The 17904-nt window shown below is 29.1% G+C and overlaps 1 protein-coding gene and 1 long non-coding RNA gene across 8 annotated transcripts in view; one reads left to right on the top strand and one right to left on the bottom strand.

The window, feature by feature from the left end:
- The first annotated feature begins 1220 nt into the window (after window positions 1-1220).
- LOC551617 overlaps window positions 1221-17904 on the top strand; it is a 19827-nt gene continuing 3143 nt past the window's right edge. Inside the window, exons 1-5 of one of the 5 annotated variants that reach the window (XM_006570884.3) lie at window positions 1221-1688; window positions 11053-11132; window positions 15715-16051; window positions 16664-16820; window positions 17369-17726. In XM_006570884.3, the coding sequence (XP_006570947.2) occupies window positions 15715-16051; window positions 16664-16820; window positions 17369-17726 (852 nt within the window). In that variant the 5' untranslated portion in view covers window positions 1221-1688; window positions 11053-11132. Of the gene's footprint in view, window positions 1689-8284; window positions 8496-10401; window positions 10431-10753; window positions 10859-11052; window positions 11133-15714; window positions 16052-16663; window positions 16821-17368; window positions 17727-17904 lie in introns of those variants that run through there. The other 4 variants (XM_006570883.3, XM_016912600.2, XM_016912599.2 and 1 more) reach the window with 4 other exon arrangements.
- LOC113218880 overlaps window positions 16998-17904 on the bottom strand; it is an 18342-nt gene continuing 17435 nt past the window's right edge. For all 3 annotated transcript variants that reach the window (XR_003304958.1, XR_003304959.1, XR_003304960.1), the window contains 3 exons: window positions 17647-17780; window positions 17339-17495; window positions 16998-17229 (listed from right to left, as the gene is read on the bottom strand). This is a non-coding gene — a long non-coding RNA (uncharacterized LOC113218880). The remainder of the gene's footprint in view (window positions 17230-17338; window positions 17496-17646; window positions 17781-17904) is intronic.

Genomic DNA, 17904 nt, shown 5'->3' with positions numbered 1-17904 from the left:
ACTTCGTTATCTTTATCACCAAATACTTTCTCAAATGCGTAACAACGTTTTAGTGATTCGAGAAGAAGATCACGATATAGTGTGTATGATTGGCCTTATTCGGAAATACGTGGTCAAGAAGGACCCAAGCATTGGCCAACCGGTCCATCGATCCCATACAACAGTCGTGAAACACGGCAGTGTCTGAAAAAGGACGTGGAGGTGAACGCACGTTCCTTCTGCGTAATCTGATCGAGAGCACTGGCATTTAAAAGATCCTTTATATCCTTTCACTGTCCACCGCTGCTGTCCTGGTAATTCTTCGTGTCAATTACATCCTAATCATTTTTTTTCATTCCTCCTGGAATTCTGTTATTCGATTTTTCTTTATTTTCATTCTTACTTCTTTTCTCTTCACTTTTTTTAAAAAGAAACATTTTTCCATATGATCGGTAGAAAGCTAACCTATTAAAGTTAACCTAACTTTATATTAACGTGATATTTCACTTGTAATTTTTTTTTTTATTTTTATAATTGCATTATAAGAAATTATTTTATTTATTTATTTTTTCTTTATACCGGAGAAAAACAAGAAAATATACAAGAGATAGAAAAAGAAGAAAAGTTTGGATGTGGGTGTCCAAGGTCTTCAGCTTGCCATTTACGGTTGTATGCAAAACCGGACACAGAGAGCAGCGACAATGAACAAGACTGACTAAGAATATGGATCTGAAAAATTCAAAAAGGAAAAACCGTGTTTGAAACTTACTCGCAAGTGCTCAAAGAACAACACAAATCTTCATCTTGAGGACGTTGAACTTTGTAGATTTGTTATTCAGATTTGTTAAAATTTTCTTTCTCACAATTGATGTGAATTATGAAGGTATGATTCTATATGAAATAATACTGGTTATGAAAGTTATCGTTGAAATTTATTTTTATGAATGTGTTTATGTAAAATAGAATAATATTACAATTACAATAATTAGATAATAATTTTGTAAAAGATGGAAATGATAAATATAATAATTATTTTGTGCGAAAATATTTTTGTACAACTTTATGATTTTTATATCAAAATATAAGATTACATAAATAAAAAATTTGATAAGATCTAAAAATTTTTTACTATATCATATATTTTTATCATGGAATATTCTATAAAATGAAATAATTTTAACTTGCAACTTAAAAACTCTCGTTATTCCGAATTAAATTCAACCCAAATTCCTAATAGCAAAATTTTGAAAGAGCGTACAGAGAAGCAAAAGTACATAGTTCCTGTGAAGTCCTGTAGTACGACGTAAGGCCACGCACTCGCAGGCGTAAATAGGTGGGTGGTTAGGTAGGCAGGAAGGATAGTCGTAAGGAACCAATGGTGCATGCTATGTGCTTGTGCAAAACGCGATCTCTGTGTATATGTGAGCACGACTCGCGTGTGCGCGTATATACGCAGAGACCGAAAGTAAGAAAGAGAGAGGGTGTTGAGAGAAGAACCGCTCGAACTGGCTGTGTTAAGAGGTCTCCCCTGTCGCAGGTAAAACGCCGCCTCTGGAAAGTGAGTTCAGTTGCGGCCGCGCGATCGCGTTGGACGACATTTACCTGCGCGTGCAAACTCCTCGATTCAGGAGTGTACCGCCCGCTCCGAGAGCCTCGCGAGTGCCATAGAATCGCATCTTCGCACGTTGCAACCGATCCAACTAGACAAGGTACGAGAAACTACCTGTTACGCTTCCTATATATAACAAAACAATTCTGTGATTCTATCACAAGTTCGTCTTGCTTTCAGCTAAAATAATATTTTTGGTTATGTTTTATATATATATATATATTTGATTCGTTTGTCTCGTATACATAACTAGTGAAAGATAGTGAAAAATATGTATAAATCTATAAAGTGCTATAGAAGTGAATACAATAGGTATGGCAATTCGGCCTCGACACGGCTGCGTGCACACGTTGATTCGATTTGTCGCTGTAGAAAAAAAAAGGAGATTCGTCCTCGCGGATGACGACATCGTGACACCCACGTAGATCGAAAACTTTACACACATATAGTATACTCCGTCGTAAGTTTTCTTCATCGAATTCTTTGACACTTGGCACGCCTCCGCGTGATCATCAAACGTCACTGTCTTTCTCTTTTTCTCTTCATTTTTCATTTCATTCTCTGTAATTCCTTGCTGGCTCACGATTCGAATATTTTCCACGCTGCTTGCACTTTTGGTTTTCACTTTCTCGAAAAAAACGTGACTGTTTGTTTTATATACATAATTGTTACTTTTATCGTGTATCTATCGTCGATAACGATTGACGTATCCGTCAATTTGACGCAGATGTAAGAAAATACTAGTAAGGAAAGTTGTTCGTGCGTAAGGATTAAATTACTTTCACTAACAATGAGCGTTAGGTGTTTATAGAAAGATGGTACAATCTGGAAAAACGATCCAGTTGCTCCGACACTGGTTGGTTGCCTTGCAATCGAGCCGTCGAATAATCCGTGTGCGTGCCTCGCTATTATACAGAACACGACGCGCTGGGGAGGTCCGTGGAGGTTTCGCAGCTTCTACATTTCGGCCGCAAAACGACGAAACCGTGCGGATAAACGAGCCGACCGAGTCCGGGTCCCGCCCCCCGTCGAAAACCGGTCCTGCTCGCGGCCGCTAACCGATTTTGCTTGGCGAACACACGCGATCGCCATCTTGAATCTGCTGAGAATGACGTCATTGGTACAAGGCACGGCTGCTTGCTCAATTCTAGCTGCAGCTAGAGATGGAAACAGGGGCCGCGGCCAATAGCGATGCTTTGCTGAATGGGCCTTGATATTTTGCCTTTCGATTTTATTCAATTTTTCATGGTTTCAACTCAAAAAGGATTTATTTCATTAGAGATAGATTGGATTTTCATTTTGATTTTTTTCTTTTGGAAAGCTGAGATTAATCAATCCATCGAAATAATACATGAATACGAAATTATTTTTGGCAAATCGTATAATAAAAGAACTATGGAATTGTTTTAATAATAATTCTTATTATTATAATTAATACATGAATGATTCAATAAATATTTATATGAATTATTATTGAAGGATGTAAACAATGGAATTGATGGGGTAGTTCCTACGCCTATGCATTTTCTGCGATCTCTAGAGAGATTGCACGGTGCAGATGATTCTTGTTCTGTTGCGTGGATGTTTTTTTTTTTTTTTCTTAACTTTTAGAATAAAATATTACTTGTAAAATTAATTGGAAATTTAATCCCTTGACAAAATCTTATTATAATGGGCTACATCGTTATCAATGAAATATTGTTAGAAATTAAATAAATATAAGTCGAATAAATAAATTTATTAAAATATATATATTTTAAATATCAATAATCATTCAAGAAAGCTGAAATTAATTATAATTTTATGATTTATTTAAGATTTTATAAAATCTTATTTTTTTGTAATTATATCAAAAATAATATTTTTAATTTAAAAGTAGCCTTTCTTTCTGATGCGCCTATTAAAAATAATTTATAACCTTAAAATTTTTGGAAAATTTAACGTATAATTTTAATAAAATTAATAGTGTAATTATAGTACAATTATAATTAATATTATGAATAAAAACATGATTTTAGAATATTATCGAGATTTATTAATGATTATTATGAATTATGATATTGTTTGTTTTTCATATATCGAATTGATTTGCATTGAATTAGACATGATGATAAATATAATTTCGTTTGCAACGATGATCGTCTGAATAATGATCACACAATAGAGCTTAAGATCCTACGCCTATGTATTTTCTGCAATTTCAGATGGTATTGCATAGCAAGGATTCCATACTTATATTTCTTACCGGGATAAGATTAATAATTCATTTTATTTTTCAAGTCTATCGTATATATTTGAAAGTGAAAAGAATTAAAAGTGAATTTATGCATTCAATTAAATCTTACGCATTTATTTATATTAAAAATTATCTATACTAATTATCACAAATAATTATCTTTTATATTTATAATGCTATTAATTGAAATAAATTATTTTAAATCAAATGGTGAAAAAATATTGAAGAAGAATTTTTAAAATAAAATAATTGTTTTTGTAATTTTCATTAAAAATATTTAAAAATATTCAATATTTTATCATTCATTTTATAATTCTATTTCATAAACAGTTGTGCTCTAGCTTAATGTTTTGTCATATTTCTTGCCTTACGTCAGGTAAAAAGATAAGACAAAGATAAGAAGTTCTATTTTTAAAGAATAATCATTCCTGTTATCTAACTGTAAAAAAATTTTTTTTCTAAAATATCTATGAGAATAAAAAGAAATATTATTCGTATAATTCTAAATGTTTTTTTGATTTAAATGCAATAAGTGAATAAGGAGCACGTGTATCTTCACAATGACTAATTGTTAACCAATCTACGGATGGATTGTTTCATATTCCTGTGACAGTGATTTTAAACGATTTTTTTTTTAGAATCTAAATTGTATAATTTCTTGTCTAACTGTTTTAAAAAATGAAAGCTTACTTTAAAAGCTAGTTTTCACATATTCTAAAAACTTAATATTGAAATTGTTTCAATAAACTTTGTATAAACACTCATTTTCATTTATTTAATCTATATGTTAATTGTACAATAAATATTGATAATAAAATATATTTCTAATATAGAAATATATTAATATAAATATATAATGTGCAACGTTAAAAGAAATATGTTCTACATGACATTTTAAGAACTGGATTTAAATGATATTCGAATATAAATACTGGATTTCGTAGCAAGTGAAACTTTCACTGCAACCTTTTAATAATCATCTCAATATGGTAAAACTTTGTACATTACATTTTTTACATTACAAATATTAATAAATGTTGCACATGTTATGTTAAATATTAAGAAAAAAAAATAGATGTGATTATATAAATACTTGTGTAATAATAAAAATTTTTTTTCATACTAAATATATTTTTATCTATAGATAAAAAATTGGATATAAAAAAAATTTGTTCCATGATGTTAATGACAATTAATATAATTATTACGATGAAATAGTAAAACATTGATAAATAGTTTGGGAAATATTTTAAAGAATTAATTTTTTTTAATTTTTAATTTTATCGTTTTCCGTTTTTTTTTTTTTTCTTTTTACTTCTGGTTAATCATTATTCAATGCATTGTAATCATTGTTCTGAAAACATTTTACTATTTAAAGTAGTAAGAATGTAATTTTCTTAATATGATATTCACACATATCGAATATTCATGTTCATATACATGATATTAAACATTGGATAAAATTGCAACTAGTTAATCTTGAATTACCAGTTATGCAGAATCTATCTTTTTATGAAAGAAGATAAAATGAATAAAAAAATGATTATAATATGATTATAAGTATAATTTATAATTTCCAACTTGATTATTTATTTATGTTATTATTTTTTTTCTTTTATAAATTTAATTTCATTTTATAATATTAATTATATACTTATATAAATATGTTGTATAATAGATATATAATATATATATGTAAGTTGTATTGATTTTATTTTTTATCTATTACATATAAAAAATTTTTATTACATTTATTTTTATTATATATATTATACATATAAAAATTTATTTAATATGACAATGTTTTTTAATAATTCCAGGCCATAAGAGACATAGTATGTTGATGTTATGTAGAAGAAAAAGCCAATTTATTTCATTTCTAACTTTTTAACAAGATGTGAAAGTTTTATTATTTATTCACAAAGTTTCATTTTATATATAATATTATGATTGTCAATTATTATTTAAGGAAAGGAAATGAATTGTTATTTAATGATAAAAAATTTATAAAATAAATTGTGAAATAAGTTGTGAAATTTTTCCTGTAAATAAATTCAAATCTTTTCTATTATAACATTATGTATAATAACTTACATTTTTTATATAAAATTTCAAAAATTTTAATTACACTTGTTAATTTAAAAAAACAATTATACAATATCTTACTACTATAATGGATTAAAACTTGGTATTTAATATTTTGTAATGACATCCATAAAACATGTTATATTATAAAATTAAAGATTCTATCTTAAAGCAAAAGAGTTCATTCTTACCTCTTGATAAATTAGAAGATAAAAATGTAAAGTTCTCAGTCGGTTCTAAATAACAATAAAAGTGTTAAAACCGTTAAAAGTGTTAAATTTATATCATAATATCGATAATCACATCTGCAGGATATTCTAACAAATGTAACCGTGTTAGGTTAGAAATTACGTGCACGATAGAATTTTGATCATATTTTTATTTCATCCTAATTTATTAATATATTTCTATCAACCGTTCTTTTTAACAACTAATCACCGATACAGAAGAAAATTGCAAGGAACAAGTTGAAACAAGTTACATAAAACTTCTTCTTGACACATTTCGATTGATTCTTAACGTGCATCGTACAAGGGCACATGGCGCATGCACAAGCCACAGTTTCGCGTGTGCGTGTACTAGTGAAAGTAGAGTGTTTGCGCAACGAGACGACAATGTTGTCTCCTTCGGATACTGGTTCGACTTTAAAGGCTCGATGCCTGTCTCCTAGACTTTCAACCTGGCCTGGCTATTAACGTCATTCTCGTTACGCGTTTACTATTTTTTTTTTTTTTTTCTCCTTATTCTCTTATCAATTCTCTTATTATTTTTACCATGGGAGTCCGTTTCTTCTTTTGATTGGCGTGGAAATGGCTCGCGTGTTCCTACGGTATATACATAACGGCAACAATCTTAAAATGAGGCCTGGAAAAGATAATCTCAACAAGATTTACGCATAAATACAGGAAGAAAAGTACAATTCAATTTACAGATTATAATATATCTATTAATCTTTACACAGAATTATTTCTGTAATTCTGAAAAGGAAATTCTGTAATTTTTTTTCTGTAAAATTAATGTAATTTTAAGAAATTATCTTTGTATGTATATTATTTGATTTGAAAAAAATAATGGAATATATGAGTTTTTCTTTTATATACACATATTTTGATTTTATATATTCTTTAACTTCAAAATGATATAAAAATTTATTAAAATAAAAAAAAACAAAGAGATATAGGAAATATAAACGTTTGTTAAAATAAAACATTTTTTTTTTAACATATGAAAAAAAGGCAATAAACCTTGTTGCTTCTCGAAACGTCCTTCAAAAATTCTCATAAAGCTTTCAAAATCCTATTCTCCGTTTCCCTTTATCAAACTTTGGAAAACATTCCAAGCGAAATTTCCCAATTGCACGTATTTAAGATTATTTTTTTTTTTAATAAAAAATATATATTAATAAATTCATGTAAAATTTGCACAACAAAAAATAGGATATATGTAAAAATATAATCAAAAAAAAAAAAAAAAATAGAATATAAAAATATTAGATTTTTAAAGTATAAAAAATAAAAAATAAGAGAGAAGATAAATTATAAGATTATTATATAAAAAATTCTACAGACGATTATCAAACAACTACTTTTTTAGAATGATGCGGTGGGTTGGCATGTGATCTGCATATTCATTTTTATCGAATCATTGTACTGAAGGTTTTCAATCATCACGTAAGATTCATTCTTTTCGTGTCAAACGTTTTAAAAACAGAAAAAAAATTTTAATATCTCCCTCACAAAAAAAAAATTATACACGCACTATTAGATTATTGGTTATATTTCGACTTGGCTAGAATTCACGAACACGAACTTAGACGATCTTAGCCGAACTTGAACGAATTGGAAAGTAAATAAACGTAATGTCTCTATACTATGTTCTAGTAACTTGACAACAGCATAGAGATTTTGACGCGTCTAAAAAGATTAAGTTAAGTTAGATTTACCAATATTTTTGATTTATTTATTTTTTAAGAAAAATGAAAAATAATAATTTAGATTGATTGTGAGAAATAGAATATATATATACACGTTTGATTATTTCATGACACAATATCTAAAAAAAAAAAGCAGGAAGTTACTAGGTCGAAGTAATTTCAAAAAATGGTAGAAATAATTTCTATCACCGAGGCAATATTGTAAGTGCATACATAGATTTGAAAAACGGAATAGGTATATGAACAAAAACAAAAGTTGATGGAAAAGCATATGATGATATGAAACGAATCTTTGATAAAGTGAAAATTGCTTTTAAATTTTAAACTTTAAAATTGAATAATAACAACCGAGTTCAAAGACGGCAGATAAAATATGCGAAAGAGATAAGGTAAGATGTATATACGAATAAAAAAAATAATAAAAGATTGAAAATAGAATGGAATAGATGTATCGAGAAAAAGAAATGCGTCACGCCGTCGAGAAGAAACAATCGTGGAAGAGGTGTGTCACAACATTCCTTGTTCAAATTACCAATTACGAACACGTACGCGTCTCTTACACGAAAAATACGTGTAGACTCGACAACTCCACCCGATTCGCCGACTCAGAACGTGATCGACAAGACGATTTCGTTCCATCCAGTTGCGTGCAGGTAGCTAAACACTTTTCCTATGAATAACTCATTGTTATTAAGCTTTATCTTCATGATGATCTTTATGATAAAGAATTGACAAATCAAATGATCAAATATTTTTCTAATTAAATAATTATACAAATTGTTTTATAAATCATTTTTATATAAATGAGTGTTATAAATTTTTTAATTATTGAATTTTACATAGCATGATCAAAAGAGATAATATATTTCATTGAAACATGAAGAAAAATATGTTTGTCTAAAATTCATTCTTTTATTACGTAAACAAGTATAGGTAAAGTGGAAGTGAAGAAAACTAGAGAGGAACTGACCAGAGGTCAGTAGCTTTCCTTTCCAGAGTGTTTCTCCATTATTGAAATTATTGTTGTGCAAATCTGTTGTGACTCTCTAATTGAAATTTCAAAATTTATAAAATAATTATTAATTTTTTAGATATTTTAAAATATATGAATATAAAATATATTAAAATATTAACAATTTAAATAAATATTCAATGTATATAAAATATTTGTAAAAGATAATAAAACTATCAGTGATGATTAAATATTATATTAAATAATGTATATTATGAATAAAAACGTAAATTCTATTTTAATTACATAATTAACCAGTTAGAAATGTTAAATGTTTTATTATATGTTTGATTCGTAACGAAATCAAAAGTGAGGTTATATTATATTTATAATGATTTTTCTATGTTTTTTTAAAAATATTCTAAATATTATTATTTTAATAAATAATAAATTTAAAAATATTATATATTTATAATATTTAACATTTTAACATTCTCCTAAAATAAAAGTTCGAATTTTATTCCGTTGAAAGTTTCGAACATGGAACAGTCTAACGCTTTCTATATTTCAGAAACTAAAAACTTTTGATGCTATTTTAGATTTTTGAACATATGCTTTCGAATTTTTCTCGACATAGGTTCCCTTAGAGATTCCCAAGACCTGCATATATATTTCACTTCAAAAATTTCCTCTATATCTTCGTAAAATTTTTCTCTTCCTCTCTCGCATAATACTATACTACTCTTCATAACCTTCATAACAAACTTTCACTGCGTAATAAGACAACCTGTCAACATGACTGATCCGTTATATTCACATTTCCTGATTCTTATTTTTTGAAATTTTTCGTCCATTTCTGTGTATATTCTTCGTAAAATTTTTCTTTTGCTTTCTCTAATATAATACTATTTTTCATAACCTAACAAACTTTCACTGCGTAATAAGAAAACCTGTCAACATGATTGATCCGTTATATTCACATTTCCTGATTCTTATTTTCAGAAATTTTTCGTCCATTCCAGTGTATATCTTCGTGAGATTTTTCGTCCATTCCCGTGTATATCTTCGTAAAATTTTTCTCCTCCTTTCTCGCACAACACTACTCTTCATAACCTAACAAACTTTCACTGCGTAATAAGAAAACATGATTGGTCCGCGTGTATTCACATTTTTCGATTCGTATTTTCTCAACATTTCTTTTTTCTATTTCCGTGTATTTTTTGAGATTCTAAAAATCTGTATGAAATTATAATTCATATTAATATATTATAAAATAATTTATTAAATAAATATTGCATATACGTACTTTCGTAATTTTTTTTTTTTTAATTTTTTTATATGCAACGAACACTTTGTGATCCCATATAAAACAAAATTTCCATTTATCTACTTATCTTCGCTACATTTTTATTAAGGTGTAATAACTCTTTAATTATTCCTCTTTATTTGTGGATGATTTAGCGAGATGAAAAATCACGTGGTATCGACCTCGCCTGTTTCCTGTTTCATACACATGCAAGTAATTATGCTACTTAGTAGTGTGTACGCTCTCTTCTCGCCGAGACCTCGACCGATTCTTTTAGCTAGACATAGACAGCTCGATAATTAGATAATAGATAAAATAATATTTCGTAAAGTATTTGAAAAAAAATAAATAAAAAATAATAAAATTGATTCGATTGGAAGAAATTCAATATTAGACAAAATGATTATTAAACAATTATAATAAACAATGTTATTAGTAATTCTTAATTAGTAATCTTTGATATATTAATTTTAATATAAACATAGATATATAATTTTATCGATAATTTTCAAATTATTTAAATTATCGTTTATTAATAAAGAAGTTCAAGATTAAGCAGATGTCTCTTACCTTTTGAGCATAAAATAAATACTTATTTAGAAATTCGAATTAATTATTAAAAACATTGTGTGAAAATTATTTAAAATAAAAATGGAAAAAGTGAAGAAAAATGTATTTCTTATGTTCGTTGCGCGAAAATATTTCTACTGGATGTAGAAATAAATCGCGAAATCACGCGATAGAAAGAAAAAGCAATGGTTAGATGCATGCACGTAGTTATGCAACATAGTTGTACTTTCATGAACGTGTATTTCGTGCTCGCTCGTGCTTATTTAAAAAATTGTTTCTACTTAGCGTGATAATTATTAAAAGAAATTATTAATTATAATATTAAACACAATAAAATTGGATTATATTTTTAATTATTATTTATCTATTATTTGATTTCCAGATCATACAGGCATGCGATTATCGTAGCGAGACTAAATCGAGGGACAAGGAGAAGAAAATTCAAATATTAAAGCAATAAACGTAAGTACATAACAAAAGTTTTAAAAATTCGTTTTTAAATATTTTGCATATTTTGATTTAATCTAGGCGAAAATTACTTAATAAAATGTATAAAATACTTTTAATAAAAATTCATATCGACAAAAATTGATAAATATAATAATTAGACAATGAATTTTAATTTAAACGTGTATGATGAATATAATTTAATACTAGAAAAGAAAAGGAATTAATATTAATTCCTCATAATTCAATTTTTCAAAATGATTTACAAACATTTAAATATAAAAGCCTGAGAGATTCATTAGAGAAAATTGTATACATAATATGAAATTTATAAAGTCATATTGAAACAGTGGTCATTATTATCCATGATTCCCATGAATCAGCAGTTTGCCAACTTAAGTGATGGCATAAGCATTATAATGTAATCTTCATCGGCTATTAGATGAATTCATAGTATGTATTTTGAAATAACAGTAACGACGAGGAAAGGAAGACATTGGTAGCGGATATTGGATGAATATTCGTAACATATAACTTGCAACCACATCTATAAATCTACAGAATACATTTCCTGCTTATGTAATGATTTATTTACAGAATCTATTTAAATAATATTATAAGAAAAATAACCATTAATATACATTAATGATTTTTTCGTATAGGAAGGAAATAGCTGTATATTTAATTAATTTACGTGTGAATAATTGAATGAGATATTTACAAGTAAAAAGAAATTGTAAAAGGTAACGAGTGAAAGAGAAGAAGAGGCAAGGATCAAAATAAACAAATGACTCGTTCTAGCGTTTTAAGAAGCCCTCTATCTTCCATGATTAGAAGTAGTGGACGAGTGGTGGGGAGGCTTGTGTCATAGATCGTCCCATACAGTTATTCAACGTTTACCGTGAATTTCGAACGAAATTTTAAATATCGAGATCAAACGGTGATTCGACGAACGATTCAAAAGTAAATCTCAAACAATTATTCTTTGAATTCCATTGGCGAGGAAACTTTAAAAGTCAAATTATTTAAATCTTTTCTGTGTCGAAAATATTCGGTTAAACGACCAATTGAAATTGTAGAAGCTAGCTCGACGAGAACGGAAAGCTTTTGACAACGACAAGACAGATATACTGAAGGATTTGATGAATACCAGTGAATAGGCGAAACAAACGCGCCGGTTCGTTAGTGATTCTGTGTAAAAGGACTATTACCGTGGCGTGTAACGGTGCAAGTGCATCAGACCATATCAGAACTTTCCTTGGACGAAGCTGCATCACGCGACAAGAGCTGGTAGAGAGTTTCGGATGAGCAAGGAAGTATCGGAGCGGCCTCTGCTGCACGTTGCGCAATATTTCCATTACAAAGCTTGGGATGATGTCTGATACTACAACTCTGCTCGGCTTGGAATGCAACACGGAAGAAATTTGATCCTTTAATGATCGTCATTCAACGCCATGGAATCTCTTTTAAGAAGGAGGATAAAACATTCACTCTTGTGAAAAATGGTTTCTCCAATGGAGATTCTGTAATTTCGCCACGTATCTTGGAAATAGGAGAATCAAAATTGTATACATGTATAGGAGTGTTTGTGTGAAAGAAAATTGGAAGTTTTGAATAAAATGGTAAGATAAAAGTAGATGGTTATTTAATTTTTTTCGATTGATAGGTTAGAAAATGTAAATTAATTTTTGAATAATAACATTGAGGTTAGGTTTTTAGCAATCATTTTACGCTTGTTGAGAATTATTTATAAAATTTCTTACAATTTGTTTATAAACAATCAAATAAAGGTAAACGTATTTATTTTATCTATCAATTTTCGTTAAAGTAAAATTATTCATTAAAATTAGTAAGTGTAAGTTTCTTTGTAAGCAGCCATATATAGATCAAGGAAGATCTGATTTGCAAACAAAGCAGACCACGTGTTGCTTGGAACTGCTATATATGCTGGATTATTCGCGATAGTTCTTGCTGGTTCAACAGCAATATTTCTAGAGGATGTATTGTAAGCGCATGATTCATTAATGTCGTCACTGCTGTTGAATTTACCTCGCCACGTGCAAGCATAACCATTTCCTGTAAGCAACTAGCTGATTGAATTGGATGACGAATGGCGACAAAAAACGAAAGAATATTTTGAGTTTAATCACTTGTCAATGATTAACCATTGGATGAGTTTTGTAATAATTATTTTATAAGAAAGCTTATTCAGTGAAACATTGGTTGTTTGGTTTGAATAATTAAATTGATCATATGATGAATTATTAATAAATTTATGAAATTAACTATAACAACTATTCTAATAATACATAATATTACTTCTATCAAGGTTAGGTTACAACATAATAATACTTATATTTAATAATTAATAAATTTACTAAAGTTAAACTTTTTGTAATTTTATTAAGGTTAGGTTTACTATAACGTATTTTCTTCTATATTCATAACATAACCTTAATGTCTTTAATAAAATCCTGTTTCTTGTTAAATTTTAAATTCCTCTCATACGAACTTTATAAAATCGAAAATTCTGAAAACATGAAGTGAAATAAGAATTACAAATGAGATCAAGAATGATCACAATCTCGTTCGAAGTGACAGGATTATAGAGAATAGTGTTGAATGAATATTTAGACTTGTCCATGTATAAAATTCTATCACCATCTTTGACTCTAACTATGGAATATTAATACGAGGAAAGTACGAGGAAATTTTGTCTTGCATCGCACTTTCTTTGAATTCAACTTACATAGTACATCTGTTGGAACTCGCGATATCGGTTACTGAATCAATATGCTGTAGCACGAACGTACATATCTTCGCCAATATTCATTTTGCGCGTGCTCGAATTTTTACTGATTTTCACGTTTTTTAATTCTTATTTTTCTTTTTCAGATAATTGTAATTTTTTGCTTAACAATATTATAACGTTCGAGAAGTTCTTCTGAATTTTTGAAACGGTAAAATTCGAAAAAATTTTCACTTCAAGAATCTTAAAGCGAGGAGAAGATAAGAAAATTAGAAAAATTAAGGAGTATAGAAATAGAAAGAGGACTGAGAATCAAAATAAACATACTGATGAAATGTTTCATGCTATTCTTTTTTGTTGGTGGTGAACAAGATTTACGTTGCAAGTTATTTTGAAAATTTATCCAATTCAGTGTTTACTTTATCTATATTATCATCTATATATTTATTTATGAATAAATACTCTATCATACATTTCATTTTAATTTGCTGTTCATATTAAAAATCACGAAATTCATAAAAAATAATATTTATGTATCAATATTATGTATATATATTTATTTATTTTAAATAACCTTTAAAAGAGAAATAAATGTACTATATATATATGTTTCTGTAATCTTTCCACTCAACGATGGAAATTAATTAAATAGGAAATTTTTCTGCTTGAAAGATAGGCGTGGATGTTCAAGATGAACCATACCTTTGATTATTCCTGTTTCCGAGGGTTTCGAAGCCATAATGTACCGAGTTAATCATGGAAATAACTTTTGCAAAATTAGCTTGACATTCAATAAAGTATATTAAGTATAGAAACATTATAAATAATATATTTTTTATGATGTATTAAAAGTATTGAAGTCACAGGTGACATTCTATCCTTTCTTTAAATTAATTTTCAATTTTAATTTCTTTAAAAATATCTTACTGTAATTTTTTAATAACTCTATCGACAATTAATCCTTAAATAATTTATTGTATATTGAATTTATAAATTTATTGTTTTATTTAAATATTATTTGTATAGAAAATAAAATATATAAATGAAAATATATACTTGTAAATATTTCAGAGATTATATTCTTGAATAATAAAAATATATTTTATTCCATTGTTTCCAAGTTTCACAAACATGTTTTTACATTCCTTTCCACGAAAGAATCAAAATTCCGATGGATAGAAACAAGAACGGACCTAAGCAATAACCTAACCTAACCTAATCTAACTGGAACGCTGTGGGACCGTTCTCCAACGTTATATCTCCCTTCGAGACGTAAAACTATCATATCGTACAGTGTTGCAAACTTCAATGTAAGATTGGATTGTTACGTTCGCGGATAGAATTCTTACGTTTATTGTTCACGATCGATACGATTTTTACGTCGTTTGTTCGCGCTCGAGTGTTAGAGAAAAAAAGAAATCGTTGAAAGGATAGATTTGCAACGACAGTGGTCGAGCCTTGATTGCATAACCATATAGGATGACATTGATCGCGATTTCCTGCAAATGTATTTACGAAAAGAAGATAGATGATTATAATATTTAAAGGTTTTTGTAATAGAAGAATTAAAATGAATTTTTGATATAATATGATAATAATATTATATCGATATATTATATTATATTGTATTGTACATCGGATATACTATACTATATCGATATATCAATTATCGATAATAATAATAACAGCGATGTGTAGTAATATATTTTTTTAATCACCGAAACAATTCAATCTATCACTAATTTACATTAGTGCACAAATCTGATAATAACATACACACGTATACACGCACATACACATTTTTGGAAATCTAAAATATTTAAAATAAATTCAAGTGAATATTTTCAGATGCTATTCAAATTGCTGCCCGTGCTCTGTACAGCATTCCCTCTAGTGCTGTCGCAGAGCAACTATGCATCGCAGGGAAATAGTATCGAATACCAACCAGGTTTACCGCCCAGCACAGTGTTGAACGGCAAGGTAACCAAATTGGACGACATCTCGTCGATGATATTTCTGAATCGCACGAAGGCGTACCTGAATTGCAGCCAGGGTAGCATGCAGGTTGAATTAAAGTTTGAGGAACCATTTCACGGAGTCGCCTACGCTGATTTCGATCGTAACAGCGCGTGCATATTCAAAGGACGTGGCTCGACCAGCGCCAAGTTGGAACTACCTCTGAAAGGTATATTCTCTCTCTCTCTCTCTCTCTCTCTCTCTCTCTCTCTCTTTCCCTCTCTCCATTTCTTCTTCGTTTCTTTTTTCAACAGACTTCAAGGAAGATTCTTCCTATCAGATAGAAATAAAATTTTCACATTTATCGTGGATCTTCTCATTTCATATTTATCGCTAGAATACCTTATTTCGACTTGTGTAGAGAGACTTTCGTGTTATAGAGATTGGACCGTAACTATTTCCTTAGAATAGACAAATACACATACATACAATTCGCTACATCTGTTTCGAGCGATGTTTTTACGAGCGAAATTCGAACGACCCACGCGAAAAATAATGTTTAAAATGATTTTTGTTACATCCTGGAGAAATTTTTATTTTACACTCGATACCTCATTTTTATGAATTATCGTAGAAGAACGCAAGGAATGTCTGATCTCGTAATATATATATATATGTTGCACGAGCAACGTCACGTCGTAAAATCGTCTTGTTCAAAGTGTAACGCAGGCAACATAGCGTTTAAAGTTTGCCAGATATTTCATATCATGGATGCGAAAGGGTTAATAAAGCTCTTGACGCGGCTAGACAACGCATAATCAGCCTTGATGCTTTGTTACAGGATGCGGTACGAGGCAGGATCCTCAACGCGTGTTCACAAACAACGTTGTAGTTCGCTTCCATCCTGGCCTCGAAATGGATGGGGATGAAGTTATTACGATAGTTTGCAGATACCCTCCGCCTATGGCGCCTGCACCACCGGCCCCTCCTGCCAGCATGTGAACAGCTTTTTTCTTATCATTTTTTATTTTTACTTTTATTTATAGAATTTCAATTATATGTTCTGTTGGAATATATAGATAAAAATATAATTAGTGATTTCTAATAAAAATTTTTAAATTTTACTATTTTCAATTGTTTATGCGTAGTTTCATAAGAATTCGTTTAATTTCGAATATTAAAAGTATAAAATTTTATTTCTAAAATATCGATTATTCCATTTACCAAAGAAAGTATTAATTATTGACAAAGTTTTGCTGCTTCATAAGCAAGATCATCCTTCACTCGTTCTTTTTCCTCAAGACTTTTTCTTTTTTTGCCTCTTGATGAATTATTGCCGTTCCACTAAATTTCTTATCCAATTTTATTAATAAATGGATCCTTTATGCTTCTTGAAAATTAGATCTCCTACAAAAATCGTATTCTTATTCATTTTGACCTATTTCCACGTGAAATAAAGAGCCAATTTAATACAAATTTTTTATCTTATTCTTAAGAAGTTGTTTAAGAAAGTTACTTAAGGCTGGATGTTTTTCTTTTCCAACAGTTTGGCCACTCCAGCACCAGCTCCATTGCCCGAACCGCCATTAACAGGATTTCAAATTATGCTCATCATCTGCGCCATTCTCTTTCTCTCGTTGCTATTGCTCGGCCTCGGTTGCTCATACATGTGTCTAAAACGTAGAAATGTTCGCGTGATCCACCGACATCCATTCGGAAGTGGTTCGGGCTCGGAGATAACGAAACTCTCCACATCCTCTCTGAGCAATATCACCATGTTCGAGGGTCTAAAGATACCCAGAGCTCATGCACTTTTGCACGCACCTCCATCCACTACCGGTAGCGATGCGAACTTGATGATCGACCATTCGTTGCCAAGCGATTATCCGAGCGAGAGTTCCGAGGTAAATTGTTCAATACATTTCGATACAGAAAAATTATGATGTGTATTTCTCATCCTGAAATTTTTAACGTAAAATGTATTGGAGTAAAATTTAAAAAATGTTTATTTATTTCTCATTTATTATAATTTGACTTACGTAAATGACTTCATTAAGGTTAACTTATTATGAATTATTTTTG

The sequence above is a fragment of the Apis mellifera genome, linkage group LG6 (assembly GCF_003254395.2).
Source record: "Apis mellifera strain DH4 linkage group LG6, Amel_HAv3.1, whole genome shotgun sequence".
Lineage (NCBI taxonomy): Eukaryota > Metazoa > Arthropoda > Insecta > Hymenoptera > Apidae > Apis > Apis mellifera.
This window is presented reverse-complemented; position numbering and strand designations above follow the sequence as displayed.